This window comes from Pelophylax lessonae, assembly GCF_965119305.1.
Source record: "Pelophylax lessonae genome assembly, chromosome: 12".
Classification (NCBI taxonomy): domain Eukaryota; kingdom Metazoa; phylum Chordata; class Amphibia; order Anura; family Ranidae; genus Pelophylax; species Pelophylax lessonae.
The window spans coordinates 225,371,020-225,395,063 of record NC_138779.1 but is presented as its reverse complement, the minus strand read 5'-3'; the positions used below and the strand labels follow the sequence as shown (position 1 = coordinate 225,395,063).

General features: G+C 50.3%; 1 protein-coding gene across 1 annotated transcript in view; it reads left to right on the top strand.

The window, feature by feature from the left end:
* Nucleotides 1–807: 807 nt before the first annotated feature.
* Nucleotides 808–24,044, top strand: part of HSPG2 (heparan sulfate proteoglycan 2) — a 242,884-nt gene continuing 219,647 nt past the window's right edge. Inside the window, exon 1 of the mRNA XM_082274816.1 lies at nucleotides 808–960. Within this exon, the coding sequence (XP_082130942.1) occupies nucleotides 898–960 (63 nt within the window). The 5' untranslated portion in view covers nucleotides 808–897. The remainder of the gene's footprint in view (nucleotides 961–24,044) is intronic.

Here is a 24,044-nt window from a genome sequence, read left to right as displayed (position 1 = left end):
CCTGTGATAGGATTTGAAGACTAGTTAGCTGAGTCTCCCCCCTCCTGTGATAGGATAGGAGGACTAGTTAGCTGAGTCTCCCCCCTCCTGTGATAGGATAGGAGGACTAGTTAGCAGAGTTTCCCCCTCCTGTGATAAGATTGGAGGACTAGTTAGCTGAGATTTCCCCTCCTGTGATAGGATAGGAGGACTAGTTAGCAGAGTCTCCTCCTCCTGTGATAGGATAGGAGGACTAGTTATCAGAGTTCCCCCTCATGTGATAGGATTGGAGGACTAGTTAGCAGAGTTTCCCCTCTCCTGTGATAGGATTTGAGGACTAGTTAGCCGAGTCTCCCCCTCCTGTGATAGGATAGGAGGACTAGTTAGCTGAGTTTCCCCCCTCCTGTGATAGGATAGGAGGACTAGTTAGCAGAGTTCCCCTTCCTGTGATAGGATAGGAGGACTAGTTAGCAGAGTTTCCCCCCTCCTGTGATAGGATAGGAGGACTAGTTAGCAGAGTTCCCCCCTCCTGTGGTCGGATAGGAGGACTAGTTAGCAGAGTTTCCCCCTCCTGTGATAGGATTTGAAGACTAGTTAGCTGAGTCTCCCCCCTCCTGTGATAGGATAGGAGGACTAGTTAGCTGAGTCTCCCCCCTCCTGTGATAGGATAGGAGGACTAGTTAGCAGAGTTTCCCCCTCCTGTGATAAGATTGGAGGACTAGTTAGCTGAGATTTCCCCTCCTGTGATAGGATAGGAGGACTAGTTAGCAGAGTCTCCTCCTCCTGTGACATTCCAGCAGAGTGGAGTGCAGGGATTGCAGGCAGTGTGGAGGAAGTGACACACTCAGTCTCTGGCTCTGGGAGTTGCTGGATGTCAGGGGGGATTCCTCGGACACTGGACTGTGCAGGATCCTAAGGATGGGAGGCTGGAAGGTGGGGAGGACGGCGGGGACACTGCTGACTCTGCTCATCCTATTACCGGTAAGTGCCTTCTTCTAACTCCCCCCTTCCCCCAGACTGCTACATGGAATATACATTGTATACAGATTACTCCCTGTACATGGAATATACATTGTATACAGATTACTCCCTGTACATAGAATATACATTGTATACAGATTACTCCCTGTACATGGAATATACATTGTATACAGATCACTCCCTGTACATAGAATATACATTGTATACCGATTACTCCCTGTACATGGAATATACATTGTATACAGATCACTCCCTCTACATGGAATATACATTGTATACAGATTACTCCCTGTACATGGAATATACATTGTATACCGATCACTCCCTGTACATGGAATATACATTGTATACCGATTACTCCCTGTACATGGAATATACATTGTATACAGATCACTCCCTGTACATGGAATATACATTGTATACCGATTACTCCCTGTACATGGAATATACATTGTATACCGATCACTCCCTGTACATGGAATATACATTGTATACCGATTACTCCCTGTACATGGAATATACATTGTATACAGATCACTCCCTGTACATGGAATATACATTGTATGCCGATTACTCCCTGTACATAGAATATACATTGTATACAGATTACTCCCTGTACATGGAATATACATTGTATGCCGATTACTCCCTGTACATAGAATATACATTGTATACAGATTACTCCCTCTACATGGAATATACATTGTATACAGATCACTCCCTGTACATGGAATATACATTGTATACAGATTACTCCCTGTACATGGAATATACATTGTATACAGATTACTCCCTGTACATGGAATATACATTGTATACCGATTACTCCCTGTACATAGAATATACATTGTATACAGATCACTCCCTGTACATGGAATATACATTGTATACAGATCACTCCCTGTACATGGAATATACATTGTATACAGATCACTCCCTGTACATGGAATATACATTGTATACCGATTACTCCCTCTACATGGAATATACATTGTATACAGATCACTCCCTCTACATGGAATATACATTGTATGCCGATTACTCCCTGTACATAGAATATACATTGTATACAGATCACTCCCTCTACATAGAATATACATTGTATACAGATTACTCCCTGTACATAGAATATACATTGTATACAGATCTCTCCCTGTACATAGAATATACATTGTATACAGATCACTCCCTGTACATAGAATATACATTGTATACAGATTACTCCCTGTACATAGAATATACATTGTATACAGATCACTCCCTCTACATAGAATATACATTGTATACAGATCACTCCCTGTACATGGAATATACATTGTATACAGATTACTCCCTGTACATAGAATATACATTGTATACAGATCACTCCCTGTACATAGAATATACATTGTATACAGATTACTCCCTGTAAATGGAATATACATTGTATACAGATTACTCCCTGTACATAGAATATACATTGTATACAGATTACTCCCTGTAAATGGAATATACATTGTATACAGATTACTCCCTGTACATGGAATATACATTGTATACCGATTACTCCCTGTACATGGAATATACATTGTATACCGATTACTCCCTGTACATAGAATATACATTGTATACAGATCACTCCCTGTACATGGAATATACATTGTATACAGATCACTCCCTCTACATGGAATATACATTGTATATAGGTTGTATACAGTGCGGGGGTATATAGAGGACTCTCTGCTATAGAACTTCCCATTGGCTGTACTCAGAGTCTCACCACTGGCAGTGAGCGGGGATCTCCCTGTGTGCTGCACTCACTTCACCCCTCCTCTACTATCTACAACTCCAGAAGACCTCATCCTGCAGCTTCACCTTCCCTTCCCCATCCAGCAGATTCACCTTCCCCTCCCCATCCAGCAGCTTCGCCTTCCCTTCCCCATCCAGCAGCTTCACCTTCCCCTCCCCATCCAGCAGCTTCACCTTCCCCTCCCCATCCAGCAGCTTCGCCTTCCCTTCCCCATCCAGCAGCTTCACCTTCCCTTCCCCATCCAGCAGCTTCACCTTCCCTTCCCCATCCAGCAGCTTCACCTTCCCTTCCCCATCCAGCAGCTTCACCTTCCCCTCCCCATCCTGCAGCTTCACCTTCCCCTCCCCATCCTGCAGCTTCACCTTCCCCTCCCCATCCTGCAGCTTCGCCTTCCCTTCCCCATCCTGCAGCTTCGCCTTCCCTTCCCCATCCTGCAGCTTCGCCTTCCCTTCCCCATCCAGCAGCTTCGCCTTCCCTTCCCCATCCAGCAGCTTCGCCTTCCCTTCCCCATCCAGCAGATTCACCTTCCTTTCCCCATCCAGCAGCTTCACCTTCCTTTCCCCATCCAGCAGCTTCGCCTTCCCCTCCCCATCCTGCAGCTTCGCCTTCCCTTCCCCATCCAGCAGCTTCGCCTTCCCCATCCAGCAGCTTCGCCTTCCCCATCCAGCAGCTTCACCTTCCCTTCCCCATCCAGCAGCTTCGCCTTCCCCTCCCCATCCAGCAGCTTCACCTTCCCTTCCCCATCCTGCAGCTTCGCCTTCCCTTCCCCATCCAGCAGCTTCGCCTTCCCTTCCCCATCCTGCAGCTTCGCCTTCCCTTCCCCATCCAGCAGCTTCACCTTCCTTTCCCCATCCAGCAGCTTCGCCTTCCCCTCCCCATCCTGCAGCTTCGCCTTCCCTTCCCCATCCAGCAGCTTCGCCTTCCCCTCCCCATCCAGCAGCTTCACCTTCCTTTCCCCATCCTGCAGCTTCACATTCCCTTTCAACATCGCTGACCGGTCCTCTTCTATACATTGTGTAGTCGCAGAACGTCGCTGACAGGTCCTCTTCTATATATTGTGTAGTCGCAGAACGTCGCAGACAGGTCCTCTTCTATACATTGTGTAGTCGCAGAACGTCGCTGACAGGTCCTCTTCTATATATTGTGTAGTCGCAGAACGTCGCAGACAGGTCCTCTTCTATATATTGTGTAGTCGCAGAACGTCGCAGACAGGTCCTCTTCTATATATTGTGTAGTCGCAGAACGTCGCAGACAGGTCCTCTTCTATATATTGTGTAGTCGCAGAACGTCGCTGACAGGTCCTCTTCTATATATTGTGTAGTCGCAGACAGGTCCTCTTCTCTGTAGTATAAATAGAGCGATGGAAGAGGCCGGCTGGTATTTTATGCCGGCGGTTATTCTGGTCTGCGGTGCCTCCGTGTCTTGTGCCTGTCCCTGCTGGGTGCACAAATCCCCCGCTCAGACCAATCAGATTCCCAGAGCTGCTGTACAGGGGATGTGTCCTGACCTATGGGGTCGTATTCTGTGGTGGGGTAACCCACAGCAACCACCAGAGGAATCCTGCATTCTGATTGGTCGCTGTGGGTCATCACTCTCCATATTACAAGGTTGTTATTGGTTAGAGAAGATCTGTAACATTACATAGAATCGGCAAAAGATAAATATTTATATAAACATTCCATGATTGCAACAATGTATCCCCCAATCATCAATACTGACACAATGTATCCCCCAATCATCAATACTGATACAATGTATCCCCCAATCATCAATACTGACACAATGTATCCCCCAATCATCAATACTGACACAATGTATCCCCCAATCATCAATACTGATACAATGTATCCCCCAATCATCAATACTGATACAATGTATCCCCCAATCATCAATACTGATGCAATGTATCCCCCAATCATCAATACTGATACAATGTATCCCCCAATCATCAATACTGATGCAATGTATCCCCCAATCATCAATACTGATACAATGTATCCCCCAATCATCAATACTGATACAATGTATCCAGTGGCGGCTGGTGCTCAAAATTTTTTTTTGGGGGGGGGAGGGGCGCAAACAGAAAAATGTAATAGGCATTGCTATGCGGCAAAAAACGCTGTAAAAAATTGCGTGACTTTGAGGTCGCAAAAGTGTGAAAGTGGCCTTCAGTAATTAAGGTATAGTGTGCCCCCCTTCAATGCAGAGTGACCAGCGTGCCCCCTTCAATGCAGAGTGACCAGCATGCCCCCTTCAATGCAGAATGACCAGCGTGCCCCCTTCAATGCAGAGTGACCAGCGTGCAACCTTTCAATGCAGAGAGACCAGCATGCCCCCTTTCAATGCAGAATGACCAGCGTGCCCCCTTTCAATGCAGAGAGACCAGCGTGCCCCCTTTCATTGCACAGTGACCAGCGTGCCCCCTTCAATGCAGAGACCAGTGTACCCCCTTTCAATTCAGAGAGACCAGCGTGCCCCCTTTCAATGCACAGTGACCAGCCTTCCAATGCACAGTGACCAGCGTGCCCCCTTCAAAACAGTGACCAGCGTACGTGCCCCTTTAAATGCAGTGACCAGCGTACATGCCCCTTTCAATGCAGTGACCAGTGTACATGCCCCCTTTCAATGTAGTGACCAGCGTACATTCCCCTTTCAATGCAGTGACCAGCGTACATGCCCCTTTCAATGCAGTGACCAGCGTGCGTGCCCCCTTCAATGTAGTGTGCCACCCCCCCCCCCCCCAGACCAGTACACTTACCTGGAGCCCTGGAGCAGTCCCGGCGGTGGCTTCTCTTCAGTCCCCCGGCGGCGCATCTCCATGAGTCCTCCCGCTCCCACCTCCTCCTCGGCTAATGGCATGGGGTTTGCCTTGCGGCCAATCAGGAAGCGCGTATCGGACGCGCTCCCTGATTGGCCAGGAGGAAGATCCGTGTGACAATAGCGAATTTTCATTAGCTATTGTCACACAATGTGTGGGCTCGGGACGCACTGCTCTGCGCCCCGGGTCCACCCTTTGCATCGCCCTATTAGAGCCTCTGGCTCTAATCAGGTGATGCAAAAAAAAAAAGCCCCATTAAACTCCATGCGTCCGGCGCCTCTGCATGCAGATTAGAGGGCCGGACGCATGGATAGGGGGAGCGGCGCACCTGCGCCTCCAACGAACCGGCTGCCACTGAGTATCCCCCAATCATCAATACTGATACAATGTATCCCCCAATCAACAACCCACACCCCCAGAGTGACCCCCCCACACACTCTGATCACACCCACAGAGTGACCCCCCCCCCCACACTTTGATCTCACTTCCAGACTAACCCCCCCAACACTCTGATCACACACCAAGAGTGACCCGTCCCCACACTCTGATCACACACCAAGAGTGACCCGTCCCCACACTCTGATCACACCCCCAGAGTGACCCCCCCACACTCTGATCACACCCCCCAGAGTGACCCCCCCCCCCACACTCTGATCACACCTCCCAGAATGACCCCTCCCACACTCTGATCTCACCCCCAGAGTGACCCCCCCACACTCTGATCACACCCCCCAGAGTGACCCCCCCCCCACACTCTGATCACACCCCCCAGAGTGACCCCTCCCACACTCTGATCTCACCCCCAGAGTGACCCCTCCCACACTCTGATCCCACCCCCAGAGTGACCCCCCCCACACTCTGATCACACCCCCAGAGTGACCCCTCCCACACTCTGATCCCACCCCCAGAGTGACCCCCCCCCCACACTCTGATCTCACCCCCAGAGTGGCTCCCCCCACCCTCCGATCACACCTCACAGTTATCCCCCCCCCCCCCCACACACACACTCTGATCACACCCCCTATGAGAGGCAGATCTGACAGATGTGATTGTACAATGTGTCTCCAGCTCATTCATGGAACTCGTCCCCTCGCCCCAGGAGCTTGTACTCGGCTCTCCAAATACCGGGAGAATATTCCGGTCTCAGAATGAGCGGCCGGCCTATAAATATCTGTCTGAGGATTCCAGGGATGAGACGCGCTATATATAGACAGATACGGATTGTATGGATGAGCGCCGTTATCCCGTCCGTCTGTCTGCACCGAGATTCCATCCAATGATGTCATAGTATAAATCCCCCGTCCTGTCCTCCTATTGGCTTCCTGGACACCCCTACACTGCCACACCAATACTAGGAGAGGGAGGAGCAACCCTGAGCCAATCCAAACATCTTCCCGCTCACCCCCTGACCTCAGGATTTGGGGCCCCTCCTCCCGCTTATCCCCTGACCTCAGAACGCATGGCCCCTCCTCCCGCTCACCCCCTGACCTCAGGATTTGGGGCCCCTCCTCCCGCTTATCCCCTGACCTCAGAACACATGGCCCCTCCTCCCACTCACCCCCTGACCTCAGGATTTGGGGCCCCTCCTCCCGCTTACCCCTTGACCTCAGGACGCTGGGGCCCATCCTCCTCCTCACCCCCTGACCTCAGGACGCTGGGGCCCATCCTCCTCCTCACCCCCTGACCTCAGGATGCTGGGGCTCCTCCTCCCGCTTACCCCTTGACCTCAGGACATGGGGCCCCTCCTCCTCCTCACCCCCTGACCTCAGGACACGAGGCCCCTCCTCACCCCCTGACCTCAGGACACGAGGCCCCTCCTCCTCACCCCCTGACCTCAGGACACGGGACCCCTCCCCCTCCTCACCCCCTGACCTCAGAACACGGGGCCCCTCCCCCTCCTCACCCCCTGACCTCAGGACATGGGGCCCCTCCTCCTTCTCACCCCCTGACCTCAGAACACGGGGCCCCTCCCCCTCCTCACCCCCTGACCTCAGGACACGAAGCCCCTCCTCCTCACCCCCTGACCTCAGGACACGGGGCTCCTCCTCCTCACCCCCTGACCTCAGAACAAGGGGCCCCTCCCCCTCCTCACCCCCTGACCTCAGGACACGGGGCTCCTCCTCCTCACCCCCTGACCTCAGGACACGAGGCCCCTCCTCCTCACCCCCTGACCTCAGGACATGGGGCCCCTCCTCCCGCTCACCCCCTGACCTCAGGACACGGGACCCCTCCCCCTCCTCACCCCCTGACCTCAGGACATGGGGCCCCTCCCCCTCCTCACCCCCTGACCTCACATTGCGGAGTTGTGTGAAGTTTCTGTTTGTTTAGTGAATTGACTTGGAACACTTCAGATAAGTGTCTGTAATTGGAGGCAAACACAGGGAGGGGCCCCCTAGAATGTGGGGCCCTCTGTAGTCTCTGCCAGTTATGGGATGTTAGGTGGCGGCACATTTATGGTGTGTTTGATGTTCTATAATGGATGGGAATCAGTACGGGGGGGGGGGGGGATATACTAAAGGCAAATATCTACACAGTGCGTGGGAATTTTCCCCAGAGCTTCATAAATGAGGCAAAATTATACAACATTCCCAAATATTATAAAACATTCCCAAATATTATACATTCCCAAATATTATAAAACATTCCCAAATATTATACAACATTCCCAAATATTATACATTCCCAATATTACACATTCCCAAATTTTATAAAACATTCCCAAATTTTATAAAACATTCCCAAATTTTATAAAACATTCCCAAATATTATACAACATTTCCAAATATTACACATTCCCAATATTATACATTCCCAAATATTATAAAACATTTCCAAATATTATATATTCCCAAATATTACACAACATTCCCAAATATTATACAACATTCCCAATATTATACAATATTCCTAAATATTATAAAACATTCCCAAATATTATAAAACATTCCTAAATATTATAAAACATTCCCAAATATTATAAAACATTCCCAAATATTAGACAACATTCCCAAATATTAGACAACATTCCCAATATTAAACATTCCCAAATATTATAAAACATTCCTAAATATTATAAAACATTCCTAAATATTATACAACATTCCCAAATATTACACATTCCCGATTATTATACAGAATTCCCAGTTTTCATACAGGATTTATTCAGGATTCCCAATCACGTGCAAGGAAAATAAATCTCCCTTTATTCCCGGTTGCTCGTGATTGGATGATGGAAGTCGGTTGAGCTTTACCTAAACTCTGGGGAAATTCTCTTACAAAGACTCTTTGGCTTTATTAAACCCCTCCCCCCACTTATATATGAGATCCCAGTGTAAAGGGGAGGAGCCTCCAGCAGGTCCTCCAATCCTCTCGGTTTATCTGGTGGTCTGTGGTGCATCGCTGTTTGTTGGACAGATCATTCAGTAACTGTGCACAGAATTCAGGGATCATTCAGGACATCGGATGGGGGAGGGGAGGAATAATGGCGGCCGCGGCCCGGACACATAGAGGCCTTCTCTGTAATTATAGAGGCTGAAGATGAAGGTCTGTGGTCAGCCTCGGGCCTGCCACTGGTTATGGATACGCTCTGACTCCGCCCCATACGGCTTTATAGTCTCTATAAAAGTTTATTTTTGTGGCTGTGTGTCAGTTGTAAGACTCCTGGGGTCATAGGTCAGGGCTGGAGCATGCTGGGATGACTTCAGAAGGGCCCGTCATGCCAGGGTGGCCCTAGAAGGGGTGTAAGGTGTAATTCAAGGGTCTGTCATACAGATAGGGAGAGCTGAAATACGAGACTTCGGATTAGCTCGGCTTCCTTGCTTTGTCCTCTCGGTGTGATCCGTATCCCAGCATCCCACTAAACTCCATCCCGGACAAAGGAGGCCGACGGATCACCATGGGGGGTCATCTGTATACTATGGCTGGGAATCCAGAAGAGAAGACCATTCTCCTCATCTTGGATGTTCCCCGTAGGAGATCTCCTCATCCTCGGTGTTCCCCCGTAGGAGATCTCATCCTTAGTGCGCCCCGTAGGAGATCTCCTCATCCTGGGTGCGCCCCGTAGGAGATCTCCTCATCCTGGGTGCGCCCCGTAGGAGATCTCCTCATTCTGGGTGCGCCCCGTAGGAGATCTCCTCATCCTGGGTGCGCCCCGTAGGAGATCTCCTCATCCTGGGTGCGCCCCGTAGGAGATCTCCTCATCCTCAGTGTTCCCCGAAGGAGATCTCCTCATCCTCGGTGTGCCCCGTAGGAGATCTCCTCATCCTCGGTGTTCCCCGTAGGAGATGATCTCATCCTCGGTGTTCCCCCGATGGAGATCTTCTCATCCTTGGTGTTCCCCGTAGGAGATCTCCTCATCCTCGTTGTTTCCCGTAGGAGATCTCATCCTTAGTGCGCCCCATAGGAGATCTCCTCATCCAGGGTGCGCCCCGTAGGAGATCTCCTCATCCTGGGTGCGCCCCGTAGGAGATCTCCTCATCCTGGGTGCGCCCCGTAGGAGATCTCCTCATCCTCGGTGTTCCCCGAAGGAGATCTCCTCATCCTCGGTGTTCCCCGAAGGAGATCTCCTCATCCTCGGTGTTCCCCATAGGAGATCTCCTCATCCTCTGTGTTTCCCGTAGGAGATCTCCTCATCCTCGGTGTTCCCCATAGGAGATCTCCTCATCCTCTGTGTTTCCCGTAGGAGATCTCCTCATCCTCGAGTGTGCCCCGTAGGAGATCTCCTCATCCTCGGTGTTCCCCGTAGGAGATGATCTCATCCTCGGTGTTCCCCGGATGGAGATCTTCTCATCCTCGGTGTTCCCCGTATGAGATCTCCTCATCCTCGGTGTTCCCCGTAGGACATCTCCTCATCCTCGATGTTCCCCGTAGGACATCTCCTCATCCTCGGTGTTCCCCGTAGGAGATCTCCTCATCCTTGGTGTTCCCCGTAGGAGATCCCCTCATCCTCTGTGTTCCCCGTAGGAGATCCCCTCATCCTCTGTGTTCCCTGTAGGAGATCTCCTCATCCTCTGTGTTCCCTGTAGGAGATCTCCTCATCCTCGGTGTGCCCCGTAGGAGATCTCCTCATCCTCGGTGTTCCCCGTAGGAGATCTCCTCATCCTCGGTGTTCCCCGTAGGAGATCTCCTCATCCTCGGTGTACCCGGTAGTAGATCTCCTCATCCTCTGTGTTCCCCGTAGGAGATCTTCTCATCCTCTGTGTTCTCCGTAGGAGATCTATCTCCTCATCCTCGGTGTTCCCCGTAGGAGATCTCCTCATCCTCGGTGTACCCGGTAGTAGATCTCCTCATCCTCGGTGTTCCCCATGGAGATCTCCTCATCCTCTGTGTTCCCCGTAGGAGATCTTCTCATCCTCTGTGTTCCCCGTAGGAGATCTATCTCCTCATCCTCGGTGTTCCCCGTAGGAGATCTCCTCATCCTCGGTGTACCCGGTAGTAGATCTCCTCGGGAACTCAGCACAGGGATGGTGGGAACCCTTCATAATGGGCACCACAGGTGTACAGACCGGGGAACTCAGCACAGGGATGGTGGGAACCCCTCATATTATACTGCCTCAATTATCCTAATGGCAGTTTCCACTCCATTAAAAGTGGCAACCATTAATGTTGCCAGCATAAAATCAGTGAGTGCTCATGTGTGGGGTACCTTTTAGGTATCGCTGGTGAGCCTCCTTTGAAGGTTGTGGCTTATGCTGACGACGTTTCTTTTTTTATTTCTGGAACTGGGGAAGCGCAGGAGGTGGTCTCAGGACAAGTGTGAAGCTTTCTGGATGGGCGTGGAAGGTGAGAGCTTTGTTCTCCCGGATGACTTCCCGGAGCCCCAACAAAAAATGAGAGTTCTAGGCATTGAATTTGGCCCAGGTGACTATGGTCATGCAAATTGGGTGAACAGGCTGGAGAATGCCAATGCCACCTTGGCAAGCTGGAAAAGTTGGCGGTTTTCCTTAAGGCAAAAGGTTGATCTGATCAAAGGTTACCTGATTCCAATTTTTCTGTATGTCAGTTTTGTCTGCGTTTTGCCAGTGTCTCTCTATACCAGGATCTATAGTTGTTTCTTCCAGCTGTTATGGGGGAACAGAATAAACCTTGTCAAAAGGAGTGTGACTTATCTTCCTAGGCAGGAGGGTGGTCTAGGAATGATCAACCCTGTAGTCTTTTTCTCTCTGATGTTTGTAAAGTACAACCTGGGTAACATGTTGGCAGAGAGACCGCCTAGGTGGGTGGGTATTTTCCAGTCCTGGTTCAGGCCCTTTCTGCAAAACTGGGAAAATGGTGGGCCAGTGAAAATCCTGAGGGTCAAGCATGATAAGCTCCTGACTTATGTTGGCAAGTAACGGCAGGGGAGATCAGATCTCTTCCAAGGAAACGTCTTGAGAAGCGGATCATGAGCTCTGTGTTTTGCGAACCACTGGTCTTAAGGGATTGCCCAAGCCTGGTTTTGGGGGAGGGTTTGTGTTTGAATAATTTGGAGAGAATCCCAATGAAGTTTAGGGATCAGGCTTGGCTCGCTTTTCATGGAAAACTATTTGTGAAGGGCAACCTGAAGTTTCTTTCTGTGAGTGATCGGGGCTGCCCGAGAGTAGAGTGTGGAGGAGTGGTGGAGTCCATGGATAATTTTCTGCTTCAGTGCCCTTTTAATATAGAGGTGTACAAGAGGGTAGGGAGGGCTCTGAGTGTACCCTTCCTCCCCCATATCAGTTATACAGAGTGGGTGTATGGGGCATTCCAGACTCGCCGGGATTATGATTTGGAAACACTTTTTTTTAGTTAGTCTAGTAATCCATTATTTTACGTGGAGTGCACGGTGCCAGGTATCCTTACGGAGTAAAATCCTCCCTGTCGAAGTGGTGGTGCAGAACATTCTGGGTGAGGTTGGGAAGATTCGGGGTCTTGAGAAAGACAGGTGGCAGCAGGAGGCCTGGATAAAGGCGTAGAGGAATATCAGGACTCTGTAGCTGCTGCCTGTTGATCTCGGGGTGCGGCTTTTCTTTCTGTCCTTGCTTCACTCCCCTAGATTTTTATATTTTTGATAAAATGTTACATGCATGGTGACAGTGATGTTCCTTAGTCTGGCTCTCTCATAGGGTTTATGCTGTGCGCGACTTGGTTTATTTATTATGTTCTTGTTTTGGTTTTGTTTTTGTATCGTTATATTCAATTATTTTGTAAATATGTTATTTATTAATTTATTTATTATGGTTTTATTGTATATAAGTTGTTTGTTTGTTTGTAAGATTTTTTCAATAAACAAAATTAACCCCTCATAATGGGCACAGCAGGTGTACAGACCCAGGAAATCAGCACAGGGATGGTGAGAACCCCTCATAATGGGCACAGCGGGTGTACAGACCCGGGAACTCAGCACAGGGATGGTGGGAACCCCTCATAATGGGCACAGCGGGTGTACAGACCCGGGAACTCAGCACAGGGATGGTGGGAAACTGCCATTCCACTCCCTGACAGCGAGGTGTGAGGTTGCTGGTTCCTTAGCTCGTGTGCTTCCAGAAGCCAGGGGCTAGAGTTGCTTCTCTGCCCCAGGAAGGATGCTGGATCCTGGGGAGGACCCTGGCGGGGGCCCCCTGGATAGGCCTGAGACTATGGAAGACATGGAGCTCGGCCGAAGGAGGGGTGAATCCCTGCCTACCTTTAGACGGAGGACTGTTGAAAAGCTGAGGCGGATTGAGAAAGAGGAGGAGAAATTGGCAACTTTGAAAGTAGAATTTAAAAAGAAAAAGTTGTATTGTGCCAAACTGTACAGCAAGAAGAGACCGGCTCTGAGGCCTGAATTGAAGGACTTGGAGCAAGCTTTGAGGAAGCAGAAAGAGTTGGTGAGCTCTCTGAAGGAAAGCTGTGAAGCACTTCAGGAGAAATACAGGAATGAGGAGCGTTTCAGCCGTATGAGGAGAGGAGCCGTTTCCAGCATGGAGAGTGACCCAGTCAGTGAGGAGATTCAGGTACCGACAGAGTCAGCAGAGAGTGAGAAAGTGGGCCCGGAGGATGAGCCCAGCTCTTCAACACCTCAAACATCTGCTGAGCCCCCAATGGCGGAGGCCTCTGTCTCCCTCCCTCTGCAGCAGCAATGTGGAACATCTGAGCAGGAGGTTGAGGGGGGTACTGGCATGTTGGAGTTCGTCGCTGAGCTGGAATCCCCTCTGGATGGAAGAAAGTTCCATTTTTCTGCAGATTCCCCAGATGAGGAGATGGATACCGTTTCTCGCCCTATGAAAGAGAGACCTGTGGAGAGAGGAAAATTCACCATAAAGCCTGCAACAACCAGGAGGAAGTTTGATCCCACCATCAGCCATGACACTGCAGAGGTAACACAGCAAGCAGGTACAGTGTGTGTGCAAGGTGGTGATGTGAACTTTAATGACAATGTGCTTGCTGAGGGTTGTAGTGCTATGGGCTGTCAGCCCACACCCATAGACAATGTGCACCATGCAGTGCAACCTGATACACCTGCTGAAAAAATTCCACTTTTAAATGCAAGTGGTGAGAAAATTGGAAAAAACTGTGTGTTTCTGGTTGAAGAGTCTGCAGAGAGGAGCACCACGGACATTGCAGAGGCTTTGCCTGGACCAAATACAGTGGCTGTTCCTGAGCATGGTGGAGGAGATGCTGGGAGCAGTAGTACTATAACTTTTTTGGAGTCTGCAGTAGACAAGGCTGTGATTGAACCCAGGAAAGCAGCTGAGTGCTCAGAGAAGGGGGAGGGGGTGGGTCTTGTCTCTGCTGCTCCAAAGACTGCAAGGGTTGATTCAGGCTCCTTGTCATCAGGTGTGGTTGGGTCTAAAGACAATGCTGCAATTGCTGGTGGTATGTCTGGGAGGAAAACCTATGCTGGTGCTGCTGAAGGGTTTGGGAGGGGGGTGCAAGCAGGGAAGGAGCATGGAAATGTTTCATCTTCCTCATTATTTAAAAGGAGGAATGTGGTACAGCTCAGATGGGAAGGCGAAGGTATTCCGCCATATAGGAGAGCTGTGGTTGATAAGATTCTGCAGATGGGCTTTAAACCTGCAGATATCTTTGCCCTGATCAGTCCGACCGGCTCCTATGAGTACGATTTGTCCTTTGTCCGTCCGGAGTCTTTGGACATATTTTGGGAGAAATATGAACATGTGTATAGGAGCCTGCCGGACTGGAAAGGGCTCATCCCCAAAGTTGTGTCACGTCAGCCACTTATTAAAATGGTGACGATTCTTGTGCGCAATGAATCCATACCGCAAGGGGATTTATCTGTATGGCTGAGGAGATATGGAGACATCCTGAGCCCCTTACACAAAATTATGGATGATCGAGGAATATGGACGGGGGGATGGTCTGTGCAGCTAAAACTGAGGGTTATTGATAATGTCATCCAGCATCTGCCATCCTCAGCTTTCCTAGGGAGGGACAGACTGACCATCTTCTATCCAGGCCAGCCAAAGCTGTGCAATAAGTGTGGGGATAAAGGGCACTTTGCATCCTCCTGTCCAGTAATGAAATGCTCTCTGTGTCAGGATTTAGGGCATTTGGCAAAGGATTGCAATATTATAAGGTGCAACTTGTGCAATGCGGTTGGGCATCCTTATAGCCAGTGTCCTGAGGCAATGCACAACCAGCCTGAGCTCATGAGAGAGTTCTTCCGTCTGGACATGGAGGATGTTCAGAGCTCAGCAGCTAGGGTGCCTGCGATTCCCTCCGAGACTGTACCAATACCCAGTGTGTCAGTGTCTTCCCAGTCTGTGGTGCCCCAGTCTGTGCCAATGCCCAGTGTGTCAGTGTCTTCCCAGTCTGTGGTGCCCCAGTCTGTGCCAATGCCCAGTGTGTCAGTGTCTTCCCAGTCTGTATGTAAGGTATCGGTTACTAAGAATGTGTCCAATCCTTCTGTGTCTATGTCTTCCAAAATTGCAGAGGCGGCAAGAGGTGCTGAGGCAGGGGCATCAAGTACAGTGCCAGTCCCCTCCCCTAGACATTGCAGGGCTTCTATTCGGGACCATGGGGTGCAGAGGAGTGGGGAGAATGGTGAAGAGGCTGGCCTGGTGGTAGATAAGGTAAGGGAGAGTGGGGGTGAAGGGGAGGGTAAGAGTGGGGAAACTGTTATTTCCAATTTGTCCAAGGATGATACGGAATGGTTGGAGGAGAAAAGAAAGAAGGGCAAAAGAAGGAAAAAAAAGTGTTCAGCTACCCACAGTCCTGAGGTTTTGCCTTTGACAAATAAGTTTGGGGTCCTGTCAGATGATGAATGGGACTTGTTGAGTACAGAATCTTCCATGGATGAGGAGTCGCAGGGTGCAGTGAAGCGCACTGGTTCTCCAGGGGGAGAGAGTAGTCAGGCTAAGAAACGGCTGCCTCAATTATCCGTTAAAAGTGGCAACCAATAATGTTATCAGCTGAAAATCAGTCCTAAAATATAATTTTTCATTAAAGGCTCCATGCATGGTGAAGTTTCTTAGTCCGGCTCTCTCGTAGGGTTTATGCTGTGTGCAATTTGGTTTATTTATTATGTTCTTGTTTTGTATAGTTATATTCAATTATTTTGTAAATATGTTATTTATAATTTATTTATTATGGTTTTATTGTATATAAGTTGATTGATTGTAAGAATTTCCAATAAACAAAATTAACCCCTCATAATGGGCACAGCGGGTGTACAGACCCGGGAACTCAGCACAGGGATGGTGGGAACCCCTCATAATGGGCACAGCGGGTGTACAGACCCGGGAACTCAGCACAGGGATGGTGGGAACCCCTCATAATGGGCACAGCGGGGGTACAGACCCGGGAACTCAGCACAGGGATGGTGAGAATCCCTCATAATGGGCACAGCGGGTGTACAGACCCGGGAACTCAGCACAGGGATGGTGGGAACCCCTCATAATGGACACAGCGGGGGTACAGACTCAGGAACTCAGCACAGGGATGGTGGGAACCCCTCATAATGGGCACAGTGGGTGTACAGACCCAGTAACACAGTGCAGGGATGGTGGAAACCCCTCATAATGGGCACAGGGGGTCATTATTGGCCCTTGGTATGGGAGGGATTGGACTTCTTTGTAGTTGGGATATAAGGGGGTTAATTCTGTGCGATTCTGTTGCTGGATGGATGACTCAAGGCCTGATGTGTCCGAGTTCTGAGGGATGACTAATCGGACTCGCAGGTTGGCACCGATCCTCTAGCCAGCACACAGGCCTCATATGGGGATTTCCTTCTCCCTCCTGCAGAGCCTTGTACCTGGGATCTTCTCCCTCCTGCAGAGCAGTGTACCTGGGATCTTCTCCCTCCTGCAGAGCAGTGTACCTGGGATCTTCTCCCTCCTGCAGAGCAGTGTACCTGGGATCTTCTCCCTCCTGCAGAGCCGTGTACCTGGGATCTTCTCCCTCCTGCAGAGCAGTGTACCTGGGATCTTCTCCCTCCTGCAGAGCCGTGTACCTGGGATCTTCTCCCTCCTGCAGAGCAGTGTACCTGGGATCTTCTCCCTCCGGTAGAGCAGTGTACCTGGGATCTTCTCCCTCCTGCAGAGCAGTGTACCTGGGATCTTCTCCCTCCGGTAGAGCCGTGTACCTGGGATCTTCTCCCTCCGGTAGAGCAGTGTACCTGGGATCTTCTCCCTCCGGCAGAGCCGTGTACCTGGGATGGCCTTGTCCCGGCAGAGCCGTGTACCTGGGATCTTCTCCCTCCTGCAGAGCCGTGTACCTGGGATCTTCTCCCTCCTGCAGAGACGTGTACCTGGGATCTTCTCCCTCCTGCAGAGCCGTGTACCTGGGATCTTCTCCCTCCGGTAGAGCCGTGTACCTGGGATCTTCTCCCTCCGGTAGAGCCGTGTACCTGGGATCTTCTCCCTCCTGCAGAGCCGTGTACCTGGGATCTTCTCCCTCCGGTAGAGCCGTGTACCTGGGATCTTCTCCCTCCTGCAGAGACGTGTACCTGGGATCTTCTCCCTCCTGCAGAGACGTGTACCTGGGATCTTCTCCCTCCGGTAGAGCCGTGTACCTGGGATCTTCTCCCTCCTGCAGAGCCGTGTACCTGGGATCTTCTCCCTCCGGTAGAGCCGTGTACCTGGGATCTTCTCCCTCCTGCAGAGCCGTGTACCTGGGATCTTCTCCCTCCTGCAGAGCCGTGTACCTGGGATCTTCTCCCTCCTGCAGAGCCGTGTACCTGGGATCTTCTCCCTCCGGTAGAGCAGTGTACCTGGGATCTTCTCCCTCCGGTAGAGCAGTGTACCTGGGATCTTCTCCCTCCGGTAGAGCAGTGTACCTGGGATCTTCTCCCTCCGGCAGAGCCGTGTACCTGGGATGGCCTTGTCCCGGCAGAGCCGTGTACCTGGGATCTTCTCCCTCCTGCAGAGCCGTGTACCTGGGATCTTCTCCCTCCTGCAGAGACGTGTACCTGGGATCTTCTCCCTCCTGCAGAGCCGTGTACCTGGGATCTTCTCCCTCCGGTAGAGCCGTGTACCTGGGATCTTCTCCCTCCGGTAGAGCCGTGTACCTGGGATCTTCTCCCTCCTGCAGAGCCGTGTACCTGGGAACTTCTCCCTCCGGTAGAGCCGTGTACCTGGGATCTTCTCCCTCCTGCAGAGACGTGTACCTGGGATCTTCTCCCTCCTGCAGAGACGTGTACCTGGGATCTTCTCCCTCCGGTAGAGCCGTGTACCTGGGATCTTCTCCCTCCTGCAGAGCCGTGTACCTGGGATCTTCTCCCTCCGGTAGAGCCGTGTACCTGGGATCTTCTCCCTCCTGCAGAGACGTGTACCTGGGATCTTCTCCCTCCTGCAGAGACGTGTACCTGGGATCTTCTCCCTCCTGCAGAGCCGTGTACCTGGGATCTTCTCCCTCCTGCAGAGACGTGTACCTGGGATCTTCTCCCTCCGGTAGAGCCGTGTACCTGGGATCTTCTCCCTCCTGCAGAGACGTGTACCTGGGATCTTCTCCCTCCTGCAGAGACGTGTACCTGGGATCTTCTCCCTCCTGCAGAGCCGTGTACCTGGGATCTTCTCCCTCCGGTAGAGCCGTGTACCTGGGATCTTCTCCCTCCTGCAGAGCCGTGTACCTGGGATCTTCTCCCTCCGGTAGAGCCGTGTACCTGGGATCTTCTCCCTCCTGCAGAGCCGTGTACCTGGGATCTTCTCCCTCCGGCAGAGCCGTGTACCTGGGATGGCCTTGTCCCGGCAGAGCCGTGTACCTGGGATCTTCTCCCTCCGGTAGAGCCGTGTACCTGGGATGGCCTTGTCCCGGCAGATTCCTCCGTCTTGCTGTTGGCGGTTACACATGTACAGGACATGACAGCCGCTGATCTCTGAGATTTATGACAGATTTTATGTTTGGGAATGTGAAATATTCTGTGAGAAGGCGGCTCTTCCTCCGCTGCACCACCTGGACTGAGGTGACTCGAGTCGCTAGGCTGCTGTAGGCCATGCTGGATGAAAGCAGATTGGTGATTGGTGGATGGGCAGTGAGATTGAGAATTGCCAGGCTTTCTATGATATAAATAGTATTGATGATGTCCCATTCTCAGAATATATCTAAAGCCGACCGTTTACACCTGGAAGTGAAGAAATCAAAGTGATGGAAATCCATTCTCAGACCGTTGTCACCAGAACCGGCGTCCCCACTGGAAGATTTCCCCTCCATTCCTGCTATGGTGACAAATGTAACAGTTTGGGCTTTCAGTCATTTCCTGTCATGGTGACACCAGAACAGATGGTGATTCCTCTAGTGTGATGGGGACCCCCTTGGTCAGGGGTGTATTTTGGTTTTGTGCTGCCCTAGGCAAGACTAAAATTGCGCGCCCCTCCCATGTAAATTTACCCCACTCCTTTTTTTAACGGATGTGACTCCCTCCAAAATTGAAGGACTACAAGCCCCAGCATGAACCCCTGAGATCTCACGAGATGCATATTTGGGCCAATATTTCTAACCATTACTTTACCGAGTTTTTTTGGCATCGATCTACGTGACCTCTATAATTTCCAATTCTCTTGAAGATTTTTTGGAAGGCAGCCGGACATTGGTGTGCATTGCTTTGATTTGGTTTACTTTCTCAGTTCTTTTATAGCAGCATTGTGCAATGAATTCTGGGTCCTGGCAAGGCAATCTCTCTGGTGTGTGAGGTCTAGAGATTTTCTCGGTGTGATAAGTCCCCGTGTCCCGGACTGTATATATCATGACGTAAGATTGGACACTTGCCCAATCCTGGTATCTCTGGTGTCTCTAACCTCTCTGTGTGTGGTATTAACAGTAATTAGTAAGACAAACATGAGGGGTGATGGTAGACGGGGTTTATGAGTCGGTGTGATCCTCTACTGATCTAATCTACTGCCATGAAGCCCATGTGGGTGGAAGATGCTCAGTAGGTCGTGGTTGGGTCACGTAGCCCAGTATGAGGTCTACAGATATACGTTATATTTATATGGTGATGTCACAGTTATCGAGTGTGTGTGACGTAGGGTTCTGTGACTGTCGGCTTTGGAGGCCTTCAGTTTAGGTTGGGATCTTCTTGACGTTGGAGTCCACCAGGGACTCCAGGGAAGGTCCTGTATGCTCTGTAAAGCTCCATAGAATATGTCAGTAATATAATAAAATCGCATTGGATGATGAGACCAGCGTGTTGTGTTGCACAGCTGAACGTTGAAATTGATCACCGTCTGTGAAACATTCCAGTGGGTGAACTGTCAACCAGACTTAATCCCATCATGAAGTCATAATGAGCGATTAATTGCCGCCGCCTGTCACAGGCCGGTTGTAGACAATTGAATGATGTGTTTAGGATCCAGCTGGTCCAGGCTAGGAGCCAAGGAACCTCTACTTACCACAGGATGGAATGCTACGACCCACCGGTCTCTTCCTCCACATTGGACGCCTGGCTCTACTGATGGCTGCTACTTGATGGATCTCCAACCTACCAGTTGTGTTCATCCCAGATGTGAATCTCCCAATGTACCCATGTATGAGGCAAAGCTGACTCCAGTGGAATGAGATAGGCAGCTGGGTTCCTAAGGGTGATGACATGACTCTGTCCTTGCTGTGGATCAAGAACCGGCTGCAGTCCATCTGAGCAGGGTTATGGATATGGAGCACGTGCTATGAGGAGCCCATTCCCTTCCCTCCATAGAAAACAAAGATTGCCATGTTAAGGAATGAAAGAGCAAGTCCTCCAGGTGTTTAGAAGAAGCCTGTTGGATCATGTATGGACTATTTACAACAGGGGTCTCCAAACTTTCTAAACAAGGGGCCAGTTTCCTGTGCGTCAGACTTTAGGGGGGGCTTTGGAAGTAGAAAAGGTCCAGATGTCAGTGCCCCATCTTTGGTGGGAGGAATTGTATCCTATCGTTGGAGTACAATTCCTCCCAATAACAGGGTACAATTCCTCCCAATAACCCCAATAATAGGGTGCAATTCCTCCCAATAACCCCAATAATAGGGTACAATTCCTCCCAATAACCCCAATAATAGGGTACAATTCCTCCCAATAACACCAATAATAGGGTACAATTCCTCCCAATAACCCCAATAATAGGGTACAATTCCTCCCAATAACCCCAACGATAGGGTACAATTCCTCCCAATAACCCCAACGATCGGGTATAATTCCTCCCAATGTCACCATTGTTGGTGTTATTGGGAGGAATTGTACCCTATTATTGGTGTTATTGGGAGGAATGTTTCCCCATTGTTGGTGTCATTGGGAGGAATTGTACCCAATTATTGGTGCTATTGGGAGGAATTTTTCCCCATTGATGGTGTCATTGGGAGGAATTGTACCCTATTATTGGTGTCATTGGTAGGAGTTTTTCCCATTGTTGGTGTCATTGGGAGGAATTGTGCCCCATGACCCTTTGTTGGCATTGGTGGATGAAATAATATCCCAAGGGCCAAATAAAAGCAAGCAAAGGACCACATCCGACCCCTGGTCCACAGTTTGGAGACCGCTGCTGTAGAGAGAAGGGAGTGGGGGGGATGGGTGGATTTAATGAATGTATCTGCAGGTCTATGTGATTGATCTGTGCCAGCTTCCATTGTCTTCGGGTGCCCTAGAATATCTTCTTTGAGGTTTAAACCTCCAGGTTGGTCAAGTGTGGCCTGATTATCTCTGCCCAATATGGTGAACACAATGAATGGTTGGTTGATTTTGAGGTGTCCTTTCTTTGAGCTCGTGTTTTGTTTTGTTCTTTATTTTAGTTTTTTTGTACTGAGCTATCTGACATTGCATCTGATAGAAGACCCCACCACACACAGATAGAAGACCCCACCACACACAGATAGAAGACCCCACCACACACAGATAGAAGACCCCACCACACACAGATAGAAGACCCCACCACACACAGATAGAAGACCCCACCACACACAGATAGAAGACCCCACCACACACAGATAGAAGACCCCACCACACACAGATAGAAGACCCCACCACACACAGATAGAAGACCCCACCACACACAGATAGAAGACCCCACCACACACAGATAGAAGACCCCGCCACACACAGATAGAAGACCCCGCCACACACAGATAGAAGACCCCACCACACACACAGATAGAAGACCCCACCACACACAGATAGAAGACCCCGCCACACACAGATAGAAGACCCCGCCACACACAGATAGAAGACCCCACCACACACAGATCATCTGATAGAAGACCCCGCCACACACAGATAGAAGACCCCACCACACATAGAAGACCCCACCACACACAGATAGAAGACCCCACCACACACAGATAGAAGACCCCACCACACATAGATAGAAGACCCCGCCACACACAGATAGAAGACCCCACCACACACAGATAGAAGACCCCACCACACACAGATAGAAGACCCCACCACACATAGATAGAAGACCCCGCCACACACAGATAGAAGACCCCACCACACACAGATAGAAGACCCCGCCACACACAGATAGAAGACCCCACCACACATAGATAGAAGACCCCGCCACACACAGATAGAAGACCCCGCCACACACAGATAGAAGACCCCACCACACACAGATAGAAGACCCCACCACACATAGATAGAAGACCCCGCCACACACAGATAGAAGACCCCACCACACACAGATAGAAGACCCCGCCACACACAGATAGAAGACCCCACCACACACAGATAGAAGACCCCACCACACACAGATAGAAGACCCCACCACACATAGATAGAAGACCCCGCCACACACAGATAGAAGACCCCACCACACACAGATAGAAGACCCCGCCACACACAGATAGAAGACCCCACCACACACAGATAGAAGACCCCACCACACACAGATAGAAGACCCCACCACACACACAGATAGAAGACCCCACCACACACACAGATAGAAGACCCCACCACACATAGATAACTGACCCTAAAGAGGACCTTGAGGTCCCATTCACATTATCATTAACCCGACACGTTACCATGGATCAGGGCACACTGCGTCAAGGCCGCGCATTCATTTTCAATATGCTAAGCATTGAATGAAGATGACGCAGAGCTTGCACTCTAACACGGGTGGTATCTCTGCCGTGTTCCCGCGCGTGTGCAGACCCCAGTACATGGGATTGCGGTGTATTCAATAGGCCTCAATGGCCAACATGTTTCATTTGTAGTGACTTGTGAAGGTCCAACTCTACCAAGTGTTGTGTTTTGTGTGTCACACGGAGGAAATTCAGCGCCTGGGGGTGAGGATTGGGGTGTGGAAGGGTCACAGGCAGTAGAAGATGAAGAGTGAAAAGAATCCAAGGACTCGAGGTGGAGGGGAACTCGGATCAAACACCTGAGGAATGTGGAGAGCAGAATAAGAGCGTAAAAGGGCAGGTGAGGGCGCCGCGTCTTCCGCTTCCTGAAGAGCGCCACTTCCCCGGACACACAGAAGAGCGTGTGTTATACCTGAAGGGTTTCACAGACTATAACCGCGTGTCAGCCATTGGTGGAACTCAGAGGCATTTTGATGCCTGGGGGGGGGGGGGGGGTGAGAGTCGCTGCACAGCGAGCTCTGGGATGAAATGAGTTCCTGCAGGTTCCATCTTGTATGTCGTGATTGCTGCCCCCAGTTCCCCTTCCCTTCCCTTCAGGAGGCGCCCTCCAACACCATCCCAGATACGTCAATGGAGAGAAGACCTTATCACCACCGAAGATCTGGCAGAGCTGGAATGCTGCGTGCCCCGTCCTGTACCCGACAAGGTGTGCATGGAAACGGGACCCCAGGGCACCGCACACACAGTATATACTCCTCTACACACAGTATATACTTCTCTACACACATAATATATACTCCTCTACACACATTATATATACTCCTCCACACACACAGTATATACTTCTCTACACACACACATAGTATATACTCCTCTACACACATAGTACAGTATCTCACAAAAGTAAGTACACCCCACCCATGTGACAACACTGAAGAAATGAGACTTTGCTACAATGTAAAGTAGTGAGTGTACAGCTTGTATAACAGTGTAAATTTACTGTCCCCTCAAAATAACTCAACACACAGC